Source organism: Peromyscus eremicus, chromosome 20 (genome assembly GCF_949786415.1).
Source record: "Peromyscus eremicus chromosome 20, PerEre_H2_v1, whole genome shotgun sequence".
NCBI lineage: Eukaryota > Metazoa > Chordata > Mammalia > Rodentia > Cricetidae > Peromyscus > Peromyscus eremicus.
Genome location: NC_081436.1, coordinates 33,761,625 through 33,785,230, shown reverse-complemented (window position 1 = coordinate 33,785,230; position 23,606 = coordinate 33,761,625). Strand labels below are relative to the sequence as shown.

Here is a 23,606-nt window from a genome sequence, read left to right as displayed (position 1 = left end):
ATTTACACACATGTACATGAATATATATATATACATATATGGAATTGTGTATATGTGTGCCTGTGCTAGCTCATTTTATGTCAACTTGACATAAACTATAGTCATCTGAGAAGGGGAAACCTCAATTAAGAAAATGCCTTCAGATTTGGCTGTAAGCAGACAAGCCTGTTGGGCATTTCCTTAATTAGGGATGGATGGCAAAGGGCCCAGCCCATTGTGGGCATGGCCACCCCAGGCTGGTGGTCCTGGATTCTATAAGAAAGCAGGCTGAAGCAAGCAACGAGGAACAAGTCAGTAAGCAGCATTCTTCCATGGCCTCTGTTTCAGCTCCTGTTTCGAGATTCCTGCCCTGCCTGAGTTCTTGTCCTGCTGTCCTTCAATGATTCCCCTCACACTTTGTGGACAGGGGTGGCTCACCTGAGCTGATGAGGTCCTCAGCTAGACAGAGGTCATCCATCATTTAAAGCCAAGAACTGAGCCTCCAGTGCCATGGTCTCTCTAGTGAATATCCTTTACTAGTCACAGCAACCACATCACGGAGCCTAGGTTCCCCTTTGGAACTGGCAAGGTCCTTTCTGTCCTGGCCCTTTCCTCTCCCCCCCCTCCACACTCAGCTCTGGTACACACACACACACATTTACTTGTCTCCAAACATCCACCCATATTGTTCTTCTCGCCTCCCTTACCCATTCCCCAAAGATTCTATTTTGACTTTGGGAGCTCCAATCTGTGTCCTGTCTTCTAAGAAGTCTCCAGGCTTCTTCAATTTATGTTTCCATATAATCTTGTATTAATACTGACCAGGTTTTCACTCAATGGGGTCACAGCATTGATTGAACTATCTCTGAGAAACACAGCATATGTTGCTACCCCTATCTGCCAGAGCCCAGGCTCACCTAGCAAATGGTGAAGAGCAACTCAGTTTCTTGAATGGGTCATGGAACATGCTGCCTAGGGAATGTGCTCAGCTTCTCCAAAGAGCACCAAATAAGGCCCAGTTTATTATAAGAGATAAAGGAAGGGGCCTTGGCCAAGAGAGCATCTCTGCACTGAGATCTCAGAGGAATCAAAGAGCAGTACTTAGACAGTCCATGTACCAAACTCCTCAGTTGGAGATGGGATTTCTAGGGACAACTATGGCTCTCATTTCCAAGGATGCCCACAGCACAGAATGCTGTTAATAGAACCTCAGGGTTTTCTTGGCTACTCTCCTAGCAACATCAACGGATGGGCAAGCTGTCAAGTCTGCCGAGTTCTGAAGTGACCAAGGAGCCAGAGAGCAAGAAAGCTTCCAAGTCAGAGTCATGTCTAGAGGGACAGGCTAGCACTGGGCTGCTGGGGGGGGGGGGTGTCACTCTCTGAACCTGGGCCTGTAACATACTAACAATTGTTCGTAAGACAAATAAAGAATGACCTTGGTGCCGACACACCTGTAAATGGTGAAGCAGATAATGAATGCACTGTTTATGACAAGTCATCCACTTTCCACATTTCTCCCGGGTGGAATTCCCATATGTCACAGGTAGCTTATAGGCCTCTTTCTGTTGGAGTATTAATACATGCCAAATACTCTCCTGACAGAGCCACAAGTCCAGACTGGTCCCTGCTGGTACTAGATTTGTCCTACAGCAGGGCACTGGGAGGTTTGATCTTGGACGGTCAGGGTGGAGTAAAGCAGAAGGGAAGCAGTCTGTGGTCAGGAATCCTGGAAATGATGACCCTGGTCTGGAATACCAAGGAGGGCAGGGGTCTGAAGAACGGTGAGAAGTACAGAGCGGTGGGAAAATAAGCAGGCAGGGGAACATAGCCCCCTGGCAGGCCTGGCAGGCCACTTACAATCTCACACAGTTCAGTACAAACGGAGCGGAGTGCCAGGGAAAGAAATGGACAAAGGGGGAAATGACCAGACAGCACACCAGGACACCAGAGCATTAAGAAGACCCTTACAGGGATCTTCATGGTATTAAAATTAGTGGGTGCCTCTCTCCAACAGACAGAAGAGACACTTAATCAGATTAGGATCTACTCCTGCTATGTTCAGAGTGTGATGAAGAACAGGAGACAGGAAAAGGCTAGAGGTCAGTGACAGGCTAGAATTCATGAAAGGCAAATGGGGCCGCAATGCACAAATGGGTATGGGAGGGAGGAGGCCACGGTGAATGTTTCTCCATTGTCCAACTCCATTTCTTCCCCACCCACTCCAGTCAGGCTCCCATGGCCTGCCCGGGACCTCCACCCTCTTTGTTTTCCTCAGTCTGCATCCTATCCAGATGCTGGCAGAACCGGATCTCCCTGGTCTCTTTTCTCTGACCCTTTCCTCACTGGGTCCTCTATTAGCTCTCATTTCCTTCTACCAATGTCCCTCTCGGTCTTTACTGTCCCTTTCTTCTCCTCTAGACATGGTGCTGTGGTGCCCAGCACCCAGCTTGTGAATGGGCTCTGTCCCCATCTATCCTATATCTTCTTGGTCCCATGACTTCAGATACTGTCTTTAGGCTCAGGAACCTCCCATGTATACGTCTAGTCCAGACATCTCACATGAAATCCAAATATGACAGCTTATTCCTTACTAGACACATCCATTTGGATGTCAACTAGTCACTTGGAATCTAAGAGAGTAGAAACTGTCCTATGCACTTCCCAAATATAGGTGCTTTTCCTCTCTCATTAGCACAGTGCTCAGGGTGTATACACTGGCCCCAGACCTCACCTTTTCCCAGTCTTGCTGGAAGCTGGTGTACCCATGGTGGACTCTGCTCCAATGGCAAGAAAGCAACTTAAAACAACTCAGATCCATCATCCTTCTACACTGGAGCTCAGAGGTCTGGAGTTGGTCTCAGTGAGCTGACAACCACATATCAACACTTCCTTGGGTTCTCAAGGCCACCTAGCCTGTTTGGCTCGAAGTTTCAGATTTTGGATTGTGGGGGAGGGGTGTCTTTCTCATGATATCATCTCTCACGCTCTGGCCTCATTCTCCATCCCTCTTACACAGGTTAAGGACAAGATGGCCAGCTGCCCATCTTAAATTTAGTCATGTTAGCATTGTTTTTAAGTAGAAGCAGACACACACATACAGGTTCTGTATCTATGGGGAAATTATTATTCTGTTGACCTCTGTATCTCTGTGTAGTTGTGGCTGAGAACTTCTCACTGTTTTATGATGAATGAGTCAATTTACTTTGCCTTGGTATAGTTAGAACACTAGACTGTTTTTGTTTCTTTTTGTCATGTATGTATGGGTATCTGGGGTAGTAAAATTGATGTGTGAAAGCATCTACTATTCAATGAGAGTTCTAGATCCATGGGCTAGTGACCCTGTGAGCTGTCAATCCCCTGCCCTCCTAGCAGCCCGCTAGATCTGCTGGTCACTAGGCAGCTCTGCTTGTCACCAGAAGAACCAACAGCCTGGGGCTGATGTCCTCAGAGCCACTCTCTTATCATCACCTCACTCCTGCCTGACTTATGTCCCGGTGCCCAGTTGTTCCTACATACTCTTCAAGACAGGAGGAAAAGACGGGATGAACGATTTCATCCAAAGAGCTAGCTAGCATCTTCTAAGGTCCTTCATCTCCAAAATGCCCTGACTCCCAGGACAGTCAGAACTATTTCCCAGACAGAACCCGACAGAACCAAACGGCAAGAATGAGAAAGAATCCTGCAGTTATCCTTGTATGTGGTATACATTTCATGTACATTTCAGCTGTGGAAAGGAGCACACCCCTCCAGCAGTTAGGTTTTTCCCACTGCTTGTGTTATCACTACGCCATTTCTTCCCCCGTACTCTCAGAAGAGAGGTAGATCTGTTTCAAGGGAGTCACAGCAGGCACATTCCCAGTCACAACCTGGCTTAGGAGTGAGGTCCCATGCATTGGAAACAGAGAAATTATAAATGCAATCCCAAATTTATTGAGGCAAGAGAAAGGATAAATGCATGGGCTCTGTGGGAAAACATCATAAATTTCTAACTCTAGAACTATATATTTATATACAAGAACTAAATGGGGTGATGCTATCTGCAAGAAACTTGTAGAAATACCAAAAATATTCACAGGCAGGAAGAAGCCATTCCAGGCGTCACTGAAGATTGAAAGCCTTTTAAAAGGGAAAGAATGCAAGGATCGGGGAAGGTCGTGACTCAGCCTACACCAGGCAACCATCTTTCATGGGGGAGATGGCACATTACCTCTGCTGTTTGCCATTTTTCTCTTGATTGTATGCAGGCAGCTGATACTTCTTTTTTCTGGGAACACATATCTCAGCTCTAGTCCCAAGGCAAGTTGGCGCAGCCGCTCACTAACATATGTTCCCAGTCCCTACAGTAATCTCCAAGGTCTGAGATGCTGGACCTCATGGTGAGTATGGAACCACAATTGTATCCTGTCTGTGGAGCACAGGGCTGGCAGCTCTGATGCAGAGGATGTCATTTCTTACACAAGTTTGTCAACTCAGGTTTCCTGACCCAATCTGAATGGGAAGGGCCAATTGTCTTTTGAGAAAGAGTTTGCTCAAAGGAAGAGAAAATGGTAGGCAGGCTTCTTGGCCTCTGAGTCATAAGGTAAGGACCAACGGTTTCCATATGAACAGATCAACTTACTGCATAGTGAACAGAAGTTTCATTAACTAGACATCTCACCCTTCTCTATGTTTTGGGACTCTACGTCCCATTTAGTCTACCCTGAACAATCATTTGCTTGAGAGGGAAAAAAAAGGAGACCCATGTCTGGTAAACTATAAGCAATAGGGAGAGCAGCATGGTGTCTCAGAGAGAGTAAATGAAGAACAAGACTCACAGTTGAGTGCCATTCCTTTAGGAGAAAGAGCACACATCTGGTCCCATCCCCAAAAGTTAGGCTTCCAACACGTGACTCAACCCTGTACACCTGGCACATGCCTCTCTACAGGATGAGTACACGGTACCTGCTTCACAATGGGTGCCCAATAAATACTGAAATGTGCTAGCAGAGTGCACCAGGCGATACTTAAAGGCCCCACTGAAACAGATAATAGAGTGGTCACAGTCAGGGGGAGAGGCTTGTGCCTTTTTGCTAACTGACCATCTTTTCATATGTAGACAACCTTACCAAACCTATCATGTTGCTCTCCTTTCTGCTCAGTACATTCAAGAGTGCACATGACAGCCAGGCCCCTCTCACAGGGCCTCTCCAAGTTAAAGATTCCATACATACAGCCCAGGAAGTCTCTGCCTGTAACAGCAACCCTTAGCAATGGTTTCATACATCTCTGCACATTCCTCAAGAGAAAAGATCTCTGCCCTACCCACCTAAACTTCCAGGGTCTTCCAAACTCTGTCCTTTCTCATTGCCCACCATTTTCTCAACCTGGTGGCTAGGGGCCAGAAGAAGGCCTTGACCAAGATTGTCCCTGACTTTTGTTTCACATCCTGAGGATGCTTCTCTGTCAGCAGGTGTATCAGTTACTTTTCTGTTGTTGTGATAACACATCATGGCGAAGAGCCACTCAAGAAATAGTTTCTTTTGGCTCCCATTCACCAAATGCACAGTCCCACCTCTCGGCTATTTCTAGTAGAGAAGAGTACTCTAGGTCTTAGATCAATGTGCCCTCTTGCTCACATTCCCCTACCCACTCCTTTTTACTTTGGTTTATTCCCCTCAGCATTGGTCACATCAAATCAGCCTCTTCTTATCTTGGGCTGCCCTAACAAAGCATATTAGACCAAGTGGCTTATGAACAGTAGGAGTATAGTTTTCTCAGTTCTAAGAAATGTGATTATCAATGTCCCAATATGGCTGGGGTCTAGGGAGGACTCTGTTCACCACACAGTGCTGACTTCATGTAATTTTAGGGGTAAAGGAGTGTGAACTAGTTTTTGGGCCTCATTGAATGACATTTGTCTCATTCATGAGTATTCCATCTCTATGAACCGGTCTCTTCCCAAAGCCCTACTTTCTAATGCCATGATCACATTTGGGGTGAAAATGTAACATATGCATTCTGAGAGATACAAATATTCATTCTATAATGGCCTCTCTCAGGGAGGGCTGACTTTGTGGAAATAACTCAAATTGACTCAGCATGAGATTGTACAGGGGCCCACAGGCATGTGTTAATTTAGGTAATGTAATTGTTTATCTTCCAGGATGAGCCACACAACAAGCTCTCCTAAGAAAAAGGTGGGACTTGAGAGGTAGCTCTGGGATAGCACACTTGCCTAGCCTGGGCTAGGCTCTTGGATCAATACCTAACACAACAAAAGATAAAAAGGAAAAAGTGTCCCTTTTATCATTTTACCTTTCTGGAATCCCAGTATGGAGCCTAGATAATGCTTGCTGCCTGCTGAACAGAATCATCTAAAGAGAAGCATTCACTGTTGATCTCCACACGAATCGTAAGGAGTGAAGGAGCTATGCTGTGTCTATAGTGCCAAGGGCAAAGATACTGCAGTCTTAACATACACTAGCACAGGGCCAACTGTTTCATTTACATAATCTATTCAATGGCCCCACTGGGGAGATTCTATTATTTTAACATATTACAGAGAAGGAAACTGAACTTCAATGAGAAGTACTTTGTCCAAGGTCATGGGCTATGAAGTGACAGATCTGAGGTTCAAATCAAGCAGTTTAGACCTCCCGTCTAGGCTGCACTGATGGTTGTACCAAGGGAGACCTATCCACTGTGCAACCCCCTAGGTTGACACCCATGTCATAGACTTTGTGGGAGGCATGCCTTTGTATTTTACATATAGCAAGGCACCCACAGCCTGCCTGGAGATAAGGCTGCTCCGTGAAGGCACTATAGCCCGGTTAGCTCAGTACCCTTGGGTCTGAGCTCACATTCATGATTACAAATACTTCGATGTCTGGGAAACGTACTAGGCCCTGAGTCGCCTGCTTGACAACCCAGGAGACCAAACCTCCACCTACCCTTATAAATCTTCAGTGTGGTAAGAACTAGCAGGCACACAACCATACTAGGTTATGGTTTGGACAAAGTCTCTAAGAACTTGGTAGGGGAGAGGATCCTGTTGCCTTCCTACACTTCACTACCGCCCAGAAAGGGAGGATAGCTTCTTGCCGGGTGGGTCTTCTTGTAGGGAGACCGCCACTCTCCTTCTCTCTTGTTAGAGTTATGGGACAGGGATAGAGAGAAAAACAAAGGCTCTTCCATCCTGAAGCTCTTCCCTGGAGAAGAAGGAAGTCCACAAGCACCTGTAGACTATTCTCTGACCTAACCCTATATGGCAGAGTACTGTAGAGGTCTGATGTTAGCATGGGGTATTTGGTTCTCATTTGACTACTCAGTGACTGTATCCATCATCCATATTGCCTAAGAAATTAACAGAAAGGTGGTAGCTTAAAACAATCCCAGCCCCTCTGTTTCAAATTGTACAGGTGACTGTCACTAAGTGGAGATGTTCTGTGCTTTATGGATCATAGATCTGATTAGGCCTCATGGACCGAACTTCCTTCTTTAGAATTTACAATGTCACCTAATAAAAAGAAGTAGGATCACTCACATTCTCAGGCTCTAGAGGACAGCACCTTGTGGATCAGGAGGCCTACTAAGGGCTTACTGAAAGCTCACTGCCAAGAGGAGGCCAGGACATGCCTATACCCAGGGGCCATGCCTACATCTGATGCACAAGCCTCAAGGTGGGAATCAGTTCTACAGAAGAGGAAGAGAAGGCACCCAAATAGGATGGTGCACACTAAGCAAGGAATGGGGAATGGGGGCATGAGGGCAGGTGGCCATGGGGTCAGCAGGAGCACAGTGAGGGTCCACTCTAAGTTGATGGGCAGTCAGTCCTAGGTTATTAGAAGAGTTATAAGAGTTGGAGAGGTGCCGAGTCTAACTCAGAAGGTCTGTGGCAAGACCAGTGACTACAAATCTAATAATGCCAATGCAACAAGCCCTGGAGAGCACATTTTGAAGAGTGAGGACAGATAAAGACAGCAGCTATAGACCAAGGGAGTTTTTAAGGTGTCTTGTACAGGTGGAACTTGAAGAACATGCTGGTAGGTGACATACAGAGAGTAAGAGAAGCAAGGTGGTTCCCAGGCTCCAAAATAAAAGCCCAAGAGACACGTTCACTGGCTAGAGAACTAGAGAAGAGGAGGAAGGGGTAAGAAGTAGATGGTTTCCACTGAGGAGAACTCCTATGGCCAGGAGGGAAGCTACCAGCTCAGTGGGAATGTGGAGCAAGGGCTAACTCAGAGTTGTACCATGCGGGGACAAATCCAAGGAAGGCCACACCACATCTTATCTCTTGTTTCCTCCTTTCAGGGTAGAACAGCTCTGGCCTTAGCCCTACACGTGAAATAGACTGAGTGACTTCAACCACCCACATGCTTTCCCAGAGTGAAGTTGCAGAGAGGAAAGATGGAACTGAACAAAACTCATCAGCAGGACTGAGGATGAGGAGCAGGAAATAGTATCACACAAACTGGAATGAATGGCAGTATCAAAACTTGAGTAGGACCCTGTAGCTTGTAGGGGACAACAGTAGGAAAATTGGGGCTGAGAAAAAGGAAGAAAGAGGCGATTCTCAGTGGACGGCATCCTCAGCTCTAAAGGTAGGATATGTGGGGGACTGGCACCACAATGAAAAAACTGAAGCCTTTATTTGATTTCTGCAGACTGCGTCTCATATATCCAGAAATGTATCACAGGACTTATTTTTACTTCTAAGATCCACAAAGAAATGGACTTTTCAGCATCTACCAAGGCATGAGAGGGCTCAGCAAGTAATAAAAGAGCTTTGAGAGGAAGTCATTTGGAATATCAGCCATCTGATATTATGCCAGGGGCAGAACGCTCTGAAAGAAATTTCATTCAGGAAGGAGAAAAAGAAAAAGTTGAAAAGGCTGGGGGAGAGCTAAGGAGGGTCTACAGAGGACAAAGGCAGTACTAAATGACAAGGGAGGGTAAGATGCAGAGTGCTCTTCTGTCTCTCCATATTCCTGCTTAAGTCCATGGGTCAGCAACAGAAGAACAAATGCTCTGTAGAGAAGGTGCAGCAGGAGTGTGTCCTGGGAGGCGACCTGCTTGAATACTAGGAACAGGACAGAATCGAAGTTGGCAGGGGCTTGTGATCAAGTCAATTTTATGGCAAAGTTTCTGAGGCAGGGTCCAAAGCCGATCAACCAACACAAACCAAAACCTGAGGTGAGAAGTCTGTCACAGAGAGGGCTATGATGGCCTGAGGTGAGAAGTCTGTCACAGAGAGAGCTATGAGGGCCTGAGGTGAGAAGTCTGTCACAGAGAGGGCTATGAGGGCCTGAGGTGAGAAGTCTGTCACAGAGAGGGCTATGATGGCCTGAGGTGAGAAGTCTGTCACAGAGAGAACCCCCCCCACACACACACACAAATATACACGTGCATGTTTCCTTAACCTGCTATGAAGAATCCCTTAGACGAACCACAGCAATGACAGAAGCCATGATGGACTGAGAGTCACACAACTGAGACACCACGTTTCTGTTCGCTGTGGTACACACGGCAGACCAACATGAAGTCAACCCAGCCTAGGAAGGGGAAAAGGAAAAGAGAGCAGACCCAGGCCTGCTAGGTCTTTATCTTCCATCTCTAGGCCTTGAACCTCAGAGGAAACTGTTTCCAATATATATCAAAAAGTGCCCTGCACAAACAAAACCATGAAATCTCATTATTTCCTGGTATTTGCACTTAAAGGGACAACACACAAAAGGAAAGTGGGTGGGCCTTGCTTAGCTTGTTCTGAGGTCAAGAGGAGAGACCTCACCTTGGGCCACCTTAAGGCACTTCAGTGGGCAGATAGCCTCTATACTGTGTTGGGTTCTCAGGTCAGGCTGCATGACATGTAATTATAATAGGAGAGAAGAGAATGATTTCTTTAAAACAGTCACAGGAATAGACTTTGAAGCTTCATCTAAAGCCTTTCCCATATGCCTCAAGCCTCATTTGGCTACAGTCTCACGTCATGTTCAACTTCATAAGGCAGGGGAAGAAGCCAGGCTGGCTCTCTTTGCAAGAGCCTTCCGGAGCACCAGGCTCTCAGGCCAGGGGCTGCACTTGGAAGGGCCTCTGCAGGGCAGCTTCTCTTCGCACACACAGGCCAGATAGATGGTGACGGCAGGCTCAGCACGCTTGAAAACTGGGGATTCGTTACTTTTAATTATTGCTATTCTGTGGAAGGTCTCCAAAGACTCATGCCATGAAGACTTGGTCCACGGGGAGGCACTGGTGGAAGAAAGGGGAACCTTTGGGAAATAGGGCCTTGCAGGAGGAAGTAAGATCATGGAGGCAGGTCCTGAAATGGACTATTTGGATCCCCAGCCCCTCCCTCTCTCATGTTGTGTCTCAAGTGCCACGAGGTGAGCAGCTTTGCTTCATCATGCACTTTTGGCCCAAGTGGTGTGGCTAAAACTACACAGAGTCAAACCTTTGAAACCATGAGTCACCATAAATACCACCTTATAAGTACCATGTAGAAAGCAGGAAATGGTGGTGCATACCTGGAATCCCAGTGCTGGGGGTGGATACAAGAGGATCCCAGGGCCTGGCTGGTCAACCAGTCAAGCCAATCACAGAATTTAGATTTGGTGAGTGACCCAGTCTCAAAAAGGTGGAGAGTGATGGAGGAACACATTCAGTATCTACCTCTAGCCTCCATAGATTCATGCATGGGCACACCCACCCACACAAACACACATGCATGCACATACATAGACCATACACACATAAAAAAATGAATGCATAAAAAAACGTAGAATCCACTTGGGCCCCATATAATATGCACATAAAACAGACAATTCTGTTTTAAAATGCAGCCAATCAATATTCTTCATAAAAAGAATATATAGATGATAATAAGCTACAACTTCTGAATTCTCCAACATTTACATGTATGAACCAAGCAAAGTCCTCCCAATACTGCCCTAGTTAGACCCTGTACCAGTTAGTACCAGACCTTCTTCAAGATTCCACATATCAGGATACAAGTGAGAAGTTCCCGAAGATATACAGAAACAATCTGGAGTCTGCAACCTAGCAAACACCAAGTAAAAAGCTGGAATGTATATTTTCAATCAGGACAATGCAGACATAAGCATCCATCTTTCTGGTATCCGACTTCTGTCTAAGACCTGGAGGGAAACTTCACTGTGGAGGAAGAGTTTCAGGACATACACTCCTGTAGCAGGAATCTCAAAAGTTCTTATTAATAAAATCAAACCTGAGGCCAGTTATTGGGGTGAACACTGGAGGATCAGAGAGACAGAACAAGCCACAGCTAACCTCACGTGGCCAACTTCTCAGCTGGTCTTGTTTCCTCAGACTGGAAGCTTCTGTGTCCTCATATCCGAATGGCTCTCAGCTGAACTGTGCTCCTCAAAACCTAAAAGCTTAACCAGCCAAATGCTTAACCAGCCAAATGCTTAACCAGCCAAATGCTTAACCAGCCAAATGCTTCTAGTTTCTGGTCCTCACGCCTTATATACCTTTCTGCTTTCTGCCATCACTCCCTGGTATTAAAGGCTCGTTTTCTGGTATTAAAGGCGTGAGTTACCATGCTTGGCTGTATCCTTGAACAGATGGATTTCTGCCTCTGGAATGCTAGGATTAAAGGCGTGTACTACCACTGCCTATCCTAAGTATCTAGTGGCTTTTCTGTTCTCTGACCCCAGATAAGTTTATTAGGGTACACAATATTTGGGGGAACACAATACCACCACACACTCCACTACACGGCACGTCTTGTCTATGGATCAAGAAATCGGTGTTACATCACCAGGGAGGCTACCTGGAAAACAGGACCCCAAGAAGGACACAGGGATCGCCTAATGACAGAGAAATGGATTGAGATCTACATGAACAGCTTGGACATGAGTGGGGGTAGTGAAGGGCGAGGGTCGAGGGAAAGAGAGCTTGGGTGAGCGGGAGATCCCAGCTGGATCAACAACAGAGAGGGAGAACAAGGAATAGGAGACCATGGTAAATGAAGAGCACATGAGAATAGGAAGAAACAAAGTGCTAGAGAGGCCCACAGAAATCCACAAAGATACACCCACAACAGACTGCTGGCAATGGTCGAGAGACAGTCCGAACTGACCTACTCTGGTGATGGGATGGCCAAACACCCTAATTGTCGAGCTAGAAACCTCATCCAACTACTGAGGGATCTGGATGCAGAGATCCATGACTAGGCCCCGGGTGGATCTCTGGGAGTCCAATTAGTGAGAATGAGGAGGGTTTATATGAGCGAGAATTGTTGAGACCAAGGTTGGATAAAGCACAGAGACAAATAGCCAAATGAACGGAAACACATGAAATATGAACCAATGACTGAGGGGTCACCAACTGGATCAGGCCCTCTGAGTGGGTGAGACAGTTGATTGGCCTGATCTGTTTGGGAGGCATCCAGGCAGTGGGACCGGGTCCTGTGCTCATTGCATGAGTCGGCTGTTTGAAACCTGGGGCCTATGCGGGGTCCCTTGGCTCGGCCTGGGAGGAGGGGACTGGACCTGCCTGGACTAAGTCTACCAGGTTGATCTCAGTCTGTGGGGAAGGCTTTGCCCTGGAGGAGATTGGAGTGGGGAGCAGGCTGGGGGGATGGTGAGGGGGGCGGGAGGGGGGAGAACAAGGGAATCTGTGGCTGATATGTAGAACTGAATTGTATTGCAAAATAAAAATTAAAAAAAAAAAAAAAGAAATCGGTGTTAAACCAGAAGTTCCTATTGCCCCAGAGAGCTTCATGGCATGAACTTTTCATGCTTTGCATCATATACTGAGTACCTACTGTAGAGTACAGTCATAGAGACAACAGTGAGATCTCCACTCTTAACTTCAAAGGCAGGGAGCCTGGACACACGACTCAGGAGAGCATACATGACAGCCATTCTAAGAACTGTCTTCGTTAGTGTAAAGAAAACTTACTTCTTCCCCTTGAAGTCACATGGCTCATGTTTCGTTCTTATCTGCAGTACTAACTTCACAATAAAGTTTGGGTATCACTAGTAGCCCACACCTCTTCCAAGTTTCTCCTCAAATTTCAGAGACATCTTCCCCAACAACCCTTCGTCACAACAGCCTTCAGCCCCATGATGTAAACGTTGGCTCTGTGTTTATTCACCATTTTCTTCGTGGCATACCACTTTATTCCTGTTTGATTCCTTTCCACAGACAGTAGCCACCCTTGAGGGCAGGCATTGGTTCCTTCCTGGAACTCCAGCACCACAAAACTGACTGACAACAGCAAGTGCTCACTAAACACCCAGTGACTCATAAAAGAGCACATAGCCACGCCAACTTCTATAATCTATATTTAAACTGTCTTCAGGAACTTGAACTTGAAGTAGATAGTTTTCTGGTTCTGGTGTGCTTACTGGCTTTGTTTTCTGCCTTTAAAAGTAGCTGTGTAAACTAGTTCCAATCTTTGAAACCCTGAAGCAGGTACTAAAGAGACAGGTACAAGTAAACAGATGAAACTCTGATTACCACATGTGTTATATTCTAACAGACTGGCGAAGTCTCTACTGAGGACAGGGGAGGAAGGGAGTCAAGCACCATGAACTTGGTAGAAAACTTTTTCTTTCCAAACTTATCATTTTCTTCCTTCCCTGTATGGGTCTAAAGCAATGATGTTTCTTTTAAAAGGACAGTCCATGAAGAAATGCTCCTGGGCATCTCTGGCTATTCCCACACTTCCTCCTAGTTTACTTCCTGGTAGGTTCTCATTATGTTTATTTGCATTCTATGATTCTCTGAAAGGAAATTAAGAGTCTCCTGGGTGTTTCTAAAATATCCTAACCTTTCTCCAACACATCTGCACAAACAGAGCCACTGAAGATACGATCCCTTAATAATCCAAGGAGACGAGACCAACTTCATTTCAAATTCTACCTTAGGCAAGCTAAAGTTCTGAAAACAAAAGGGGGAAGATGGGCAATGGTTTGAAGAGAGAAATACTTCTGAGCAGAGGGACCTCACCTGTTTCACAACAGTTACTGTCCCAGGAGCCATAGCAACCACCGAGGCCACAGCAGTGGCATCGTGGGTCTCCGAACCCAACTCAATGATCTGCTGCAGGATGTTCACAGCTGTGGGGTCAAGTCGATCACCTACAGGAAAGAAGCGAAAGGACGCCATTAAGCTCTGCACTGAATGGCATCTAATGCCAACTGGCCCCTAGATGGGAAGACTATGGGGTGATGCCTATTCCAGACAGTTCATGGGTTCTCAGAAATAACTAACTCAGACAGAGAAATAACTTGTTTGGTACTTCATAGTTTACTAAACATTTCCTACAAGAAGTTTTCAAGGCCTGACTGGAACCATAAGGGATGGCATGATCATATGATCCCCATTTTTTTTTTTTTTTTGATGTGTCAGTCACTTGGGTATGAAAAGCAGGGATTTGCCTCAGGTCACTGGGGCAATGGCATCCCAAACATTCAACTAAAACCCAGATGAACTGAATCTTGATGTTATACAAACTGCCCTTCAGTGTCACAGCTGAGGATTACCAGATGACACGTTCAAATGCAGAACTGGCTCCTTCTGAGGTTAGAGGGTCAGGGAAAGCATGCCAAGTGGCAGGCAGAACACCCAAAAATGCCTTACTTATCTAGCCAGTGGGCTTGTGAACTACAAACCAATTTAAGCCTGCTTTCATTTTAATCTTGTCAAAAGACAGGGGCCCACACCATCAGGGCAGCAGCTTGGCATACCCTTCCTGCTCTCTCTCACCATCTGCTGCCCATCTGTAATCCTCCTGAGCACACCCTCACCCAGATCACTAACTCACTACAATGGAAATTACTGTTTGGTCTCTGTGCTTCATCATGTCATGAAGTCTTTGCCAATGTTTACACCCTCACAGGCAAGCTTTCTGCAGGCCACGAGCCAACATGAATCAACCAGTAAGAGACTGGGGAAAGAGACTCTGACATGATTAGTGTAGTGGGTAGAACATGGCCGAAGATGGAGGGGGTGACCTATATATACTCACAATATACCAACAGCATCCCCCTTTCCCACAATACACCTGTACCTGGGAGATGACTCAGATGTGCCTGCTGCTAACCACTCTAAATTCCAAAGACTAAAATGTTTACTTTGGTGAGTCACTGAGGTTAGATTTTAATTTCTCCTCCACTCCCTCCCTCCCTGATCATTACCCAGCCCAACCATTAGTCAGCCAGGAGCTACGGTTCCCACTGGGAATACGGATGAAATATAATCTCCCTCACCCCCCTCCCCTGTCCTTCTTGGGCTGACAGGCTGCTGAGACTGATGTGTAAGCAAATCATCATAACACATGGTATTGGAGGGCAGTTAGGGGACAGAATAGGAAAGTCTAGTGGGATCCCAGCAGATGACATGCAATCTAAGTGCTGAAGGTGGGGGTGAGCTAGGCAGAAAAGTTCCATGATGGGGGCCACACCATATTCCAGGGCATACTGGAGTATACAGATGAGAAATGCAACCTATGCTGATACCTGCAGAATCTGGCCTGGACAACACAGCCTAGAGGCAGGAAGCAAGACAAGTGGGCAGCCGGCAGGGAAAGTAGAAGGTCTGGTCTGCTGAGCTACAAAGGTGGAGCAGTATCTGAAGCTCCATGGGAAGACACTGGTGGGCACATGGGCTTGTGCTCGTGGACTCTCTAAGGAGAGAGACACTAGTGGAAAAATGGGCATACGCTCATGGATTCTCCAAGGAAAGACACTGGTAGGCAAGTAGGCATGTGCGCACGGACGCTCCATGGGAAGACATTGGTGGGCACATGGGCATATGTTCATGGGAGATGAAGACATCATTGACCATTGAGACAGAAACCCAAATTCAAATAAGGACTCAGCTGGGAGTCTTGCCTCACAGCGTGGCCTTGACTCTGCAGAAGTGGAGGTGCTGTGGCCCCCGGTTCTCTCTAGCCTGTCAGGAAGCAGTAGTTAATTGCTTGGAAATGGATGCCCACAGGAGTTGGGATGGAGCTTTCTTAAGACTGGAAATTAAGGATTTCAAGTCAGGACAGGAGCAGTTTCCTCCGCTTATCCCAGTACTATTTGTTCTCACCTAATGCTTTCCCATTAATCCTGCTTACTTGTTTCAGCGTCCCATATGCATGTGCTCCGGCATTTCCAGAGCTGTGGGAAAACGGCTTCCAAGTACAGTGCTCAGTTTGTAAACTGATCAAAAATACAAGATCATCACATTTGATTTAAAAATATGATCTGACTTTTTGGAAACAATGGAGACAGATAAGTGAGCCTGAGCATGTATATATATATATATATATATATATATATATATATATATATATATATATATATATATACATATAAACCTAGTCACAGTTATCACCTACCTGGACACTCTGGACCCTGGGATAAGCCCTATAGAATAGATGGCCATGAGGAAGTATGAGGCAGTGGTAGGGACTGCCCGAGGAAAGACAGGAGAACCAGACTCCAATTCTGCTACCTAAGTGGAAGACTCTCACCAGCTATGCGCAGTGGACAGCCACCTTCACATCAGTTAAGTAAGAATGTCAAGGCTACCCCCAAAGAAAGCTGCTCTGGAACTAAGTGTGATCCACGTAGGCCCCACTCTGTCTGGGTTTATTCTGAAGCATTTACGGAGACAGACATCCTGATTTGTTCATTACGTAATAAGCAGCAGCTCTGAAGTGAGGAAGGAAGCCAGGTGTGCCCTCACCATTGTCGGAGGTGTATCTCAAGTCCTGAAGGGCAGCCACCGCGGCCTGTGTCCCCTGAACATCTTCTTCAGCTTCGGTGATGTAGAGGTACTGGGTGGAAGGCTCCTCTGGAGTCTCTGTTGCCGGCTAAAGAAAAACATCATGTCTCAGCATCCTTCCAAGAGATTAACAGCAACCTCCAAATTCCAGAATGAGATAAACACATACAGAAGAATAGAACTTCACATCCCACTGGCATAGCTCTCCTGAAAAGCCATCTGCTCCGATACATGCATTTCCAAAGAGAACATTTTCTCTGGAGGGTCAAGACTTTATCAAGCCGCTTTGAGTGGAAGCCTGCTGCTCCTCATGCTCTCGGTACAAAGTGAAGCATGCTGTTCACAATGAACACATTTGAGTGTGTACTTCTACAGGCTTCTGTCTCCTCCCACTGCTACCAACACTGTCTTTAATCTGCCCCTTACATGGAGGCCTCTGGCCATGCCGCTAACAGAGGCAAAGGAACAGCCATGGGAGAAAGTAGAAAACACTGCATTGTTACTTAGCATGTAAAGCACGCACAGATCCTACCACACAGTAAGAGCCCACTGAACCATAGGTATCAACACCCATCGAATTATTACACAAAGACTATGGAAGGACATTCTGCAATATCAAGTGATAGCTGAGGGTAGAAGGGGCTGTAGTGATGTTCAAAGGGATCTCCTACCTCAAGGGGAGAAGCAGAGAGAGCACACAGTCACAGGATGAGTATTAATAAAGATATCTTTCTGAGAAGGAACACAACCAATACTGTAAGGTGTGGGCCATGAATCTCATCAATAAAGAACAAAAGGAAGACTTTGGCCAAAGTTTATAGGAGTCAACGTTATGCTCTATCAACATCCATCAGTCACTGACACAGAGTTTCAGAGGAGCATGTAACTGTCCTTTCACAGACAACTGGCCAAACTCAGTTAGGTTATGCCTGCCTGACATAAAGGAGACACCTAATAAATATCCAATGAATGCAGAAATTAATAAAAAAAAAAAAAAGACCATTTCTCCTTTAGAGTAGTATTAAGCAGTATACCAGGCAACTGTGGATCCATGTGTCTTAGCTTGTGAAAGAGCTGCTCTTCTGGGGGACCTACGTATCAGTGACATTTAGTAATGTTTCTTCTGTGCATTCCTAGGAGATAAGTGACAACTCAAACTGCCAGGAAGCCAGTGTGCTATTCTACTGGTGGCCACCCTATGCCCAGCTCCCTCGCTGCTTAACTGCCTAACACAGAGAGGCAAGGGCCTATTTTTGTGTGTACTATTTCAAGAGGGTCATAGCTCTGCTAATAGTTTTAGAATCTGCTGGAGGTAACTGACTGAGATGGGATGGTTTTCCGGCATGAATTAGTATTCCAATGACTGTTTCTTTAGACAGCAAATTCTGTAGTCCAAACTTGAGAGTTCAGGAGAATAATCATGTCACCATCTATGGTGATGGGACACTGAGGCTGCCATCACCACCACTACCACCACAAAGGGCTTATCTGTCACACACAAACTCCAGCATTTTAACAGTATTCCCCCTCTCAGCTTTCCAATCTACCAGCCTACTTTATGGCTGGAAACACTAAGGCTACAATGAGTCAAGAGTGGCTCAAGGTCTAACAGCTTATAGAAGCAGAGACAAGTTCAAAACCTGTCACAACAAACCTCACTCTTTTTCAGTCTTAATTTATAAAAAAAAAAAAAAAAAAAGTTTCAAATACGTAAGTAAAAAGAGAGGTATTATAAAGTCCCACATACTTGTCACTCAATTGCTGGATTTAAACAATTTTCAACTCATGATCAGTTGTTTCACATATGGCCCCACATCCTCCACGACTTGCTCTTGGATTTGTGTGAGTGTGTGTGTGCACATACGTGCATGTGGGCACGTGTGCATGCCATAGTGCACCTTTTGAGGTCAGAGGACAATTTTGCAAAGTTGGTTCTTTCCTTCCCCTTTATATGGGTTCCAGGGATCCAACTACAGAAAATGAATTACACATTGTGCCATCTTGCTGTGGCTCTACCCCTGGCAGCTTTAAAGCAAGTCAGAACCATTGTTACCTCCACAAGTATTACAAATGATGTTAGATGTGGAGTTTTCCATGTGTGGGTAGTACACTGATATTCAAAAGCTTTTGGAATTGACAGCATTGTGGATTCTGAATTTTTTTGTTTTAATTAGGGATTTTCATCATATAGATGATACTGATAATGCTGCTGCTACTGCTGCTGCTACTGCTGCTGCTGCTGAAGATGATGATAACAACAGTAAACCACAGAAATTCCTAGTGATTTTTGACTCCCAAGTTGGCACTAAGGCTCCATCTAGCTTTGGCCTCTGCTTATTGTAACATCTTCCAACAGTAAAAACACAGTTCCCTTTATAAACAGAACATTGCCACACTTGCTCAATTATAATCCACACAGGAAATAGTTTCAGAGCTTAAGCATAGTACTGTGATAAGCGCTTTCACCAGACTGCAGCACTCACCAGCTCTTTGTCTTTGGCCTTAAAGTATCCGGCAATATACTGTTTCCATAGTTACTTGTTTCTGAGTTTAGTGGAAACCCTCTAGTATTTCCAAATGAAACCAGACACTGGCTTATGGCCAAGACACAGACATTTTTGTCATCTTAAGGAGCACCCACTAAGTTCTTCTAAAGGTGTATAATAGGTGAGCAACGCTTCCTGTCAAAAGCCTTTTTGCATCTATGGCAATGATTCCATTTTTCCCCTAGTTCATGGTGAGCTATATAAGGATATGTTCTAATATGGAGTCATGATTTCCTTACATTCCAAAGTAGTTTCCACATTGCCACAGTGTTTCATTGTTTTCATGTGCTATGAATTGTTTCAAAGACCTTATTCCTGCCCGGTTATAAGGAGGTATGCTGTGAGTCCACATGTCAGCTGGAGGTGACTGTGACTGCCAGAGAGTGATAACCTGGGCAGTATCTAGAAACAGCTGACTGTCTCACTGAGGTCCAGAGAGGCAGGGTGATGCTACTGCTTGGCACCTGGTAGGAAAATGCCAAAAATGTAGCTAAACTTCCTATAAGGTCCAGGATAGCCCTCCACAACAAAGAATTATGCAGATCAAAACATCAACAGTGCTGAGCTTGAAAAGCTCTGCTTTGAGTGACTGCAATCTGTCCATGATAGTGGCATCTGGTATTTGAAAATATGGGTGGCTATTGGCTATTGTAATGGTGACAGATTCAAATTTCTGAGAGAAGTAGACAGTGGGTAGGACCAGGAGCATTTGGTAGAGGAAAAGAAGGACCAGGAGCCAGGAAATGGGGCCTTTCCAGTTCTCTCAGTGAAGACAGCAACAGGCCATTTGCCTTCCACTCTGTTGGGTAAAAACATCTAAAAATGGGTTTGTGAGCTGGAGAAGGCAAGACACTGACAGAAAAGCCCAAATTCAAGCCGGAATAAGCTTCACATAGGTGGCTGAGATCTCACTCAGAGTGACCCAGAGCTGTGATCTGAAGTGGCTGCAGATTTCCATGGAACACATCCAGTGCTCTCCAAGGCAGACTGTGCCCAGCACCTGGGCTCACCTGACTTGTCACCTGTGTTTTGACATGTTGAAATCATACCACACTTAAAGTGTTACCTCCAATTTGGGGTCTCCATCAATCTCCACTACCTTCAAGCCATGCTTGTTCTTTAAGTGCCTGTTGTACTCCCATTTGGTGCCGTACACAAAGCTGCAAACAGGACACTTCAGGCCACCTGCAAGCACAGACAGGTAAAAAAAAAGTGTTTAGAGACAGTAAGCACGCTGCTGGGTCTCCTTCTGTCCAAATGTGTGGGATCTACAAAGTGCCTTATTTAGTCTCCAGCACCTACAGTCACTCAAGCTTACCACAGCACTGAAATAAAACAGCAACGGTAAAGCAGCTTTTAGGGTAGAGATTCGAGAACTTAATATACTTTTCTTATTTATTGAATAGGCCTTTGCAGAGAGCCTAATACCTGCTTGATATTTTAAATGCCAGGGAGAAACGAGGAATATAATCCCCTTGACCAACTGGATTGTGGCTAAAATCAATCTTTCATGTTGTTATCTGTAAATAACATTTTTTAAAGTCACTGAAGAGCAGTGATTGATTTGTCAATCTCCTTTGCCTCCAAATGCTTCAAATCAGATGCTCAGTTCTCAACTGCCTTCCCAGAGAAGCTAAGTCACGAGTATAAATTCTCCTGTGGGTTTCCCAGGAAAGAATAAATTAAAAGGCTGGTCACATCCTGAAGTGTCACTCTTTATTGAACCAATTATATTTTGCACATGTTCCAGGAAGTGTTTAGATGCCTTAATTGGGATAATGTAAAACTCAAGGTAGAGAAAAACAAAACACTAAGGTCACAGAAGAGACTCTTTCTAAAATGCTATCAGAAGCAGCACTACATTGGAGACCGGACACTAATCTCTTAGCAAAAGATGCCAGCTCTAGCCAGAGGAGCCCGAAAGCAGTCCTGGCATTAGGTGATCAGCACTCCAGACCAGAGTTGGGCCTCCACATGGGGCTGGGCCCAGACAGTGGGTGTCCTCACCAAAGTTCCCCTGCTGGAGTTTTTGCAGCCAGCTGACTATGCAGTTCCAGCAGCTCATGCCCCAGTGGGGAGCTGTTGGGTCTCACTTTCTCTTGCTCCATGTTTTCCCTATGGATAGCCTTTCCTCCCTAATATCATCCATAGACTGCATCCTGAGAGCAATGAAACTCAACATTAACTTCATAAGGAAGGCTTGCTCCTCCCCTCCTCTTTAACCAGTTCTCTCTGTGTCAAACAGAACGCAGAGAGAACTAGTTAAAGAGTTTGAAAGTCACAATGTTCATTTAATACTATCTTGCTTGCTCTTTGAATCCTGCCTCCTTCCGTGGCAAGCTGTTCCCCTGCCCAGTCCCACGGCTGCCACAGCACATGTCCGAATCAGTTACTAAGCAAATGAACACTTTCTGTTTTCCTCCTATAACAATACCAATAGCCGTTAACAGTCACATATAACTACTCTCCAAGTGCACATGTCAAATACCACAGGCATAAGCTACACTCACTCTCCAAAAGTACTGGCATGATTACCTCATTTTAAACAGAGGCTTTGGACTATGAAGTAGTATTTGCCTTAAGCCAAGACTGTAACCAGCTTGAGTTCGGTGCAGTAAACAATAGTGATCACAATTTCCATCAAATTCTTCCTGGGCAGTATGATGCACTCACTCTCAAGATCTCTTTGACTCAAACACCTGGGCCAGTTTCTTACCTTTATTCTCAATCCTGAAGCCTCACGAACAATCATTTTCACATCCCTGATATGAACATCAAGTGATGCCCAAAGCCGCCCATTTCTCCAGTGCCTCTGTGAGCTGAGCGAATCACAGGGATGCTTATGTTTAGGCAGCCAGAAGCTGAACTGAGGAGTATGTCTTAGGCTATTATCTTCATTTATTTATTGCGCATTCCTAGGAATTCTGTCCAGATGTTGAGTTTGACTGAATAACTTTTGTTAGAGCTGGGCAATCTCAGGGGCATGCACTACTCAAATCCATCCTCGTTCACATGCAGCTCCAATGCATGCCCTCTCCTGAACCAATTGCATGTCAGTGGACTCTGCACAGAGCATTGCCTACAGCTGGAGTTTCTTGTCTACTGCAGAACTGGAAGCTAATAGTACTTCCCTTCCCACCTTTCGCTCACTGCTCCCCAGTCTCCTGATCCTGGGTATGTTTAAGAGCATAAAGCAGAAGCAAGACGGAGGAGAGACAAAGCCAGGTGACACTAGTCACCATCAGAAAGATCGGAAAGAAATGGACATCAAATTCTTAAGTTACAAAACATCCTACAAAATAAAAAAGGCAAAGTGAATGGCTATTTTCAGAATCTCAAAGACACTATTCTTTTATAGACAAGATCAAATGCATTGTTGTTTCTTAGTCAGGAGCATAAGTAAACTTCCTTTTAACCTCCCATGGTGGTTTGATTGAGAAATGTTCCCATAGGCTTGGGTATTGGAATACCTCATCACCCAGTTGGTGGTGCTGTTTGGAGAGGTTAGGGAACTCTTAGGATGTGAAGCCTTGCTGGAGGAAGTGCATCATTGGGGGCCAGCTTTGCAAATGTACAGCCCTGTCCCACTTTCACTTCTCAGCTTCCTGCCTGTAGTTGAGAATGTGATTTCTCAGTTTCCTGCTCCAGCCACCTGCTGCCATGCCTCTCCCACCATTATGTATGCTCCCTCTAAAACTGTAAGCCAAAATAAACTCTTTCTTCTGTAAGTTGCTCTTGGTTGTGGTGTCTTATCACAGCAACATAAAGGGAACTAATATACATTCCCTGTTATCATGTACTAGTCATCTACCCTGATGTCTTTCCTCATGAGCATCTTTGCAAAACCTCTCTCAGAGAGTCATGTCTTCCACCTTTGCTCATGGCTAGACCAATCCTGCTTCTCCATGAAAGAGTTAAACACAGCAACAACCAACAGCAAACTTCCTGAGGTCAAATGGAGGCTTCACAGTGAAACTAGAATACTGTTTTAGGGAAACTAATTCAGGGAGAAAAAACAACCTCATATTATGTTTAAATTGTACTTAATATGATAATGCCCGGCATTAATTAAAACTTCAATCTTTGCCATAGCAACTTTAATTAAAGAACAACAAATAGAAATATGTAATCTCACCTGAATGTATAACTATGCCATTTAATTGACATCAGAGCAGAGAGAAATAATTTCTCTTAATTAATTAATTTCTTAGTGTGCACAGTGAAGGTCAACAGAAGGCCTGGTGAGCTACTCACAACCCTGGCATTAAGTGCTCGGTAAAGTTGCAAATGGCCAACCACAATTTCCTCATATGGACTGCTTAACCAAAAGAAAAGGTAGGG

At 45.3% G+C, this 23,606-nt stretch overlaps 1 protein-coding gene across 4 annotated transcripts in view; it reads right to left on the bottom strand.

The window, feature by feature from the left end:
* The window catches only part of Zfat (zinc finger and AT-hook domain containing), a 183,246-nt gene that overhangs the window by 7,579 nt on the left and 152,061 nt on the right, over positions 1-23,606 (bottom strand). For 3 of the 4 annotated variants that reach the window (XM_059246899.1, XM_059246901.1, XM_059246902.1), the window contains exons 13-15: positions 20,332-20,450; positions 16,681-16,807; positions 13,951-14,081 (exon numbers count right to left, since the gene is read on the bottom strand). In XM_059246899.1, the coding sequence (XP_059102882.1) occupies positions 13,951-14,081; positions 16,681-16,807; positions 20,332-20,450 (377 nt within the window). The remainder of the gene's footprint in view (positions 1-13,950; positions 14,082-16,680; positions 16,808-20,331; positions 20,451-23,606) is intronic. The other variant, XM_059246900.1, reaches the window with a different exon arrangement.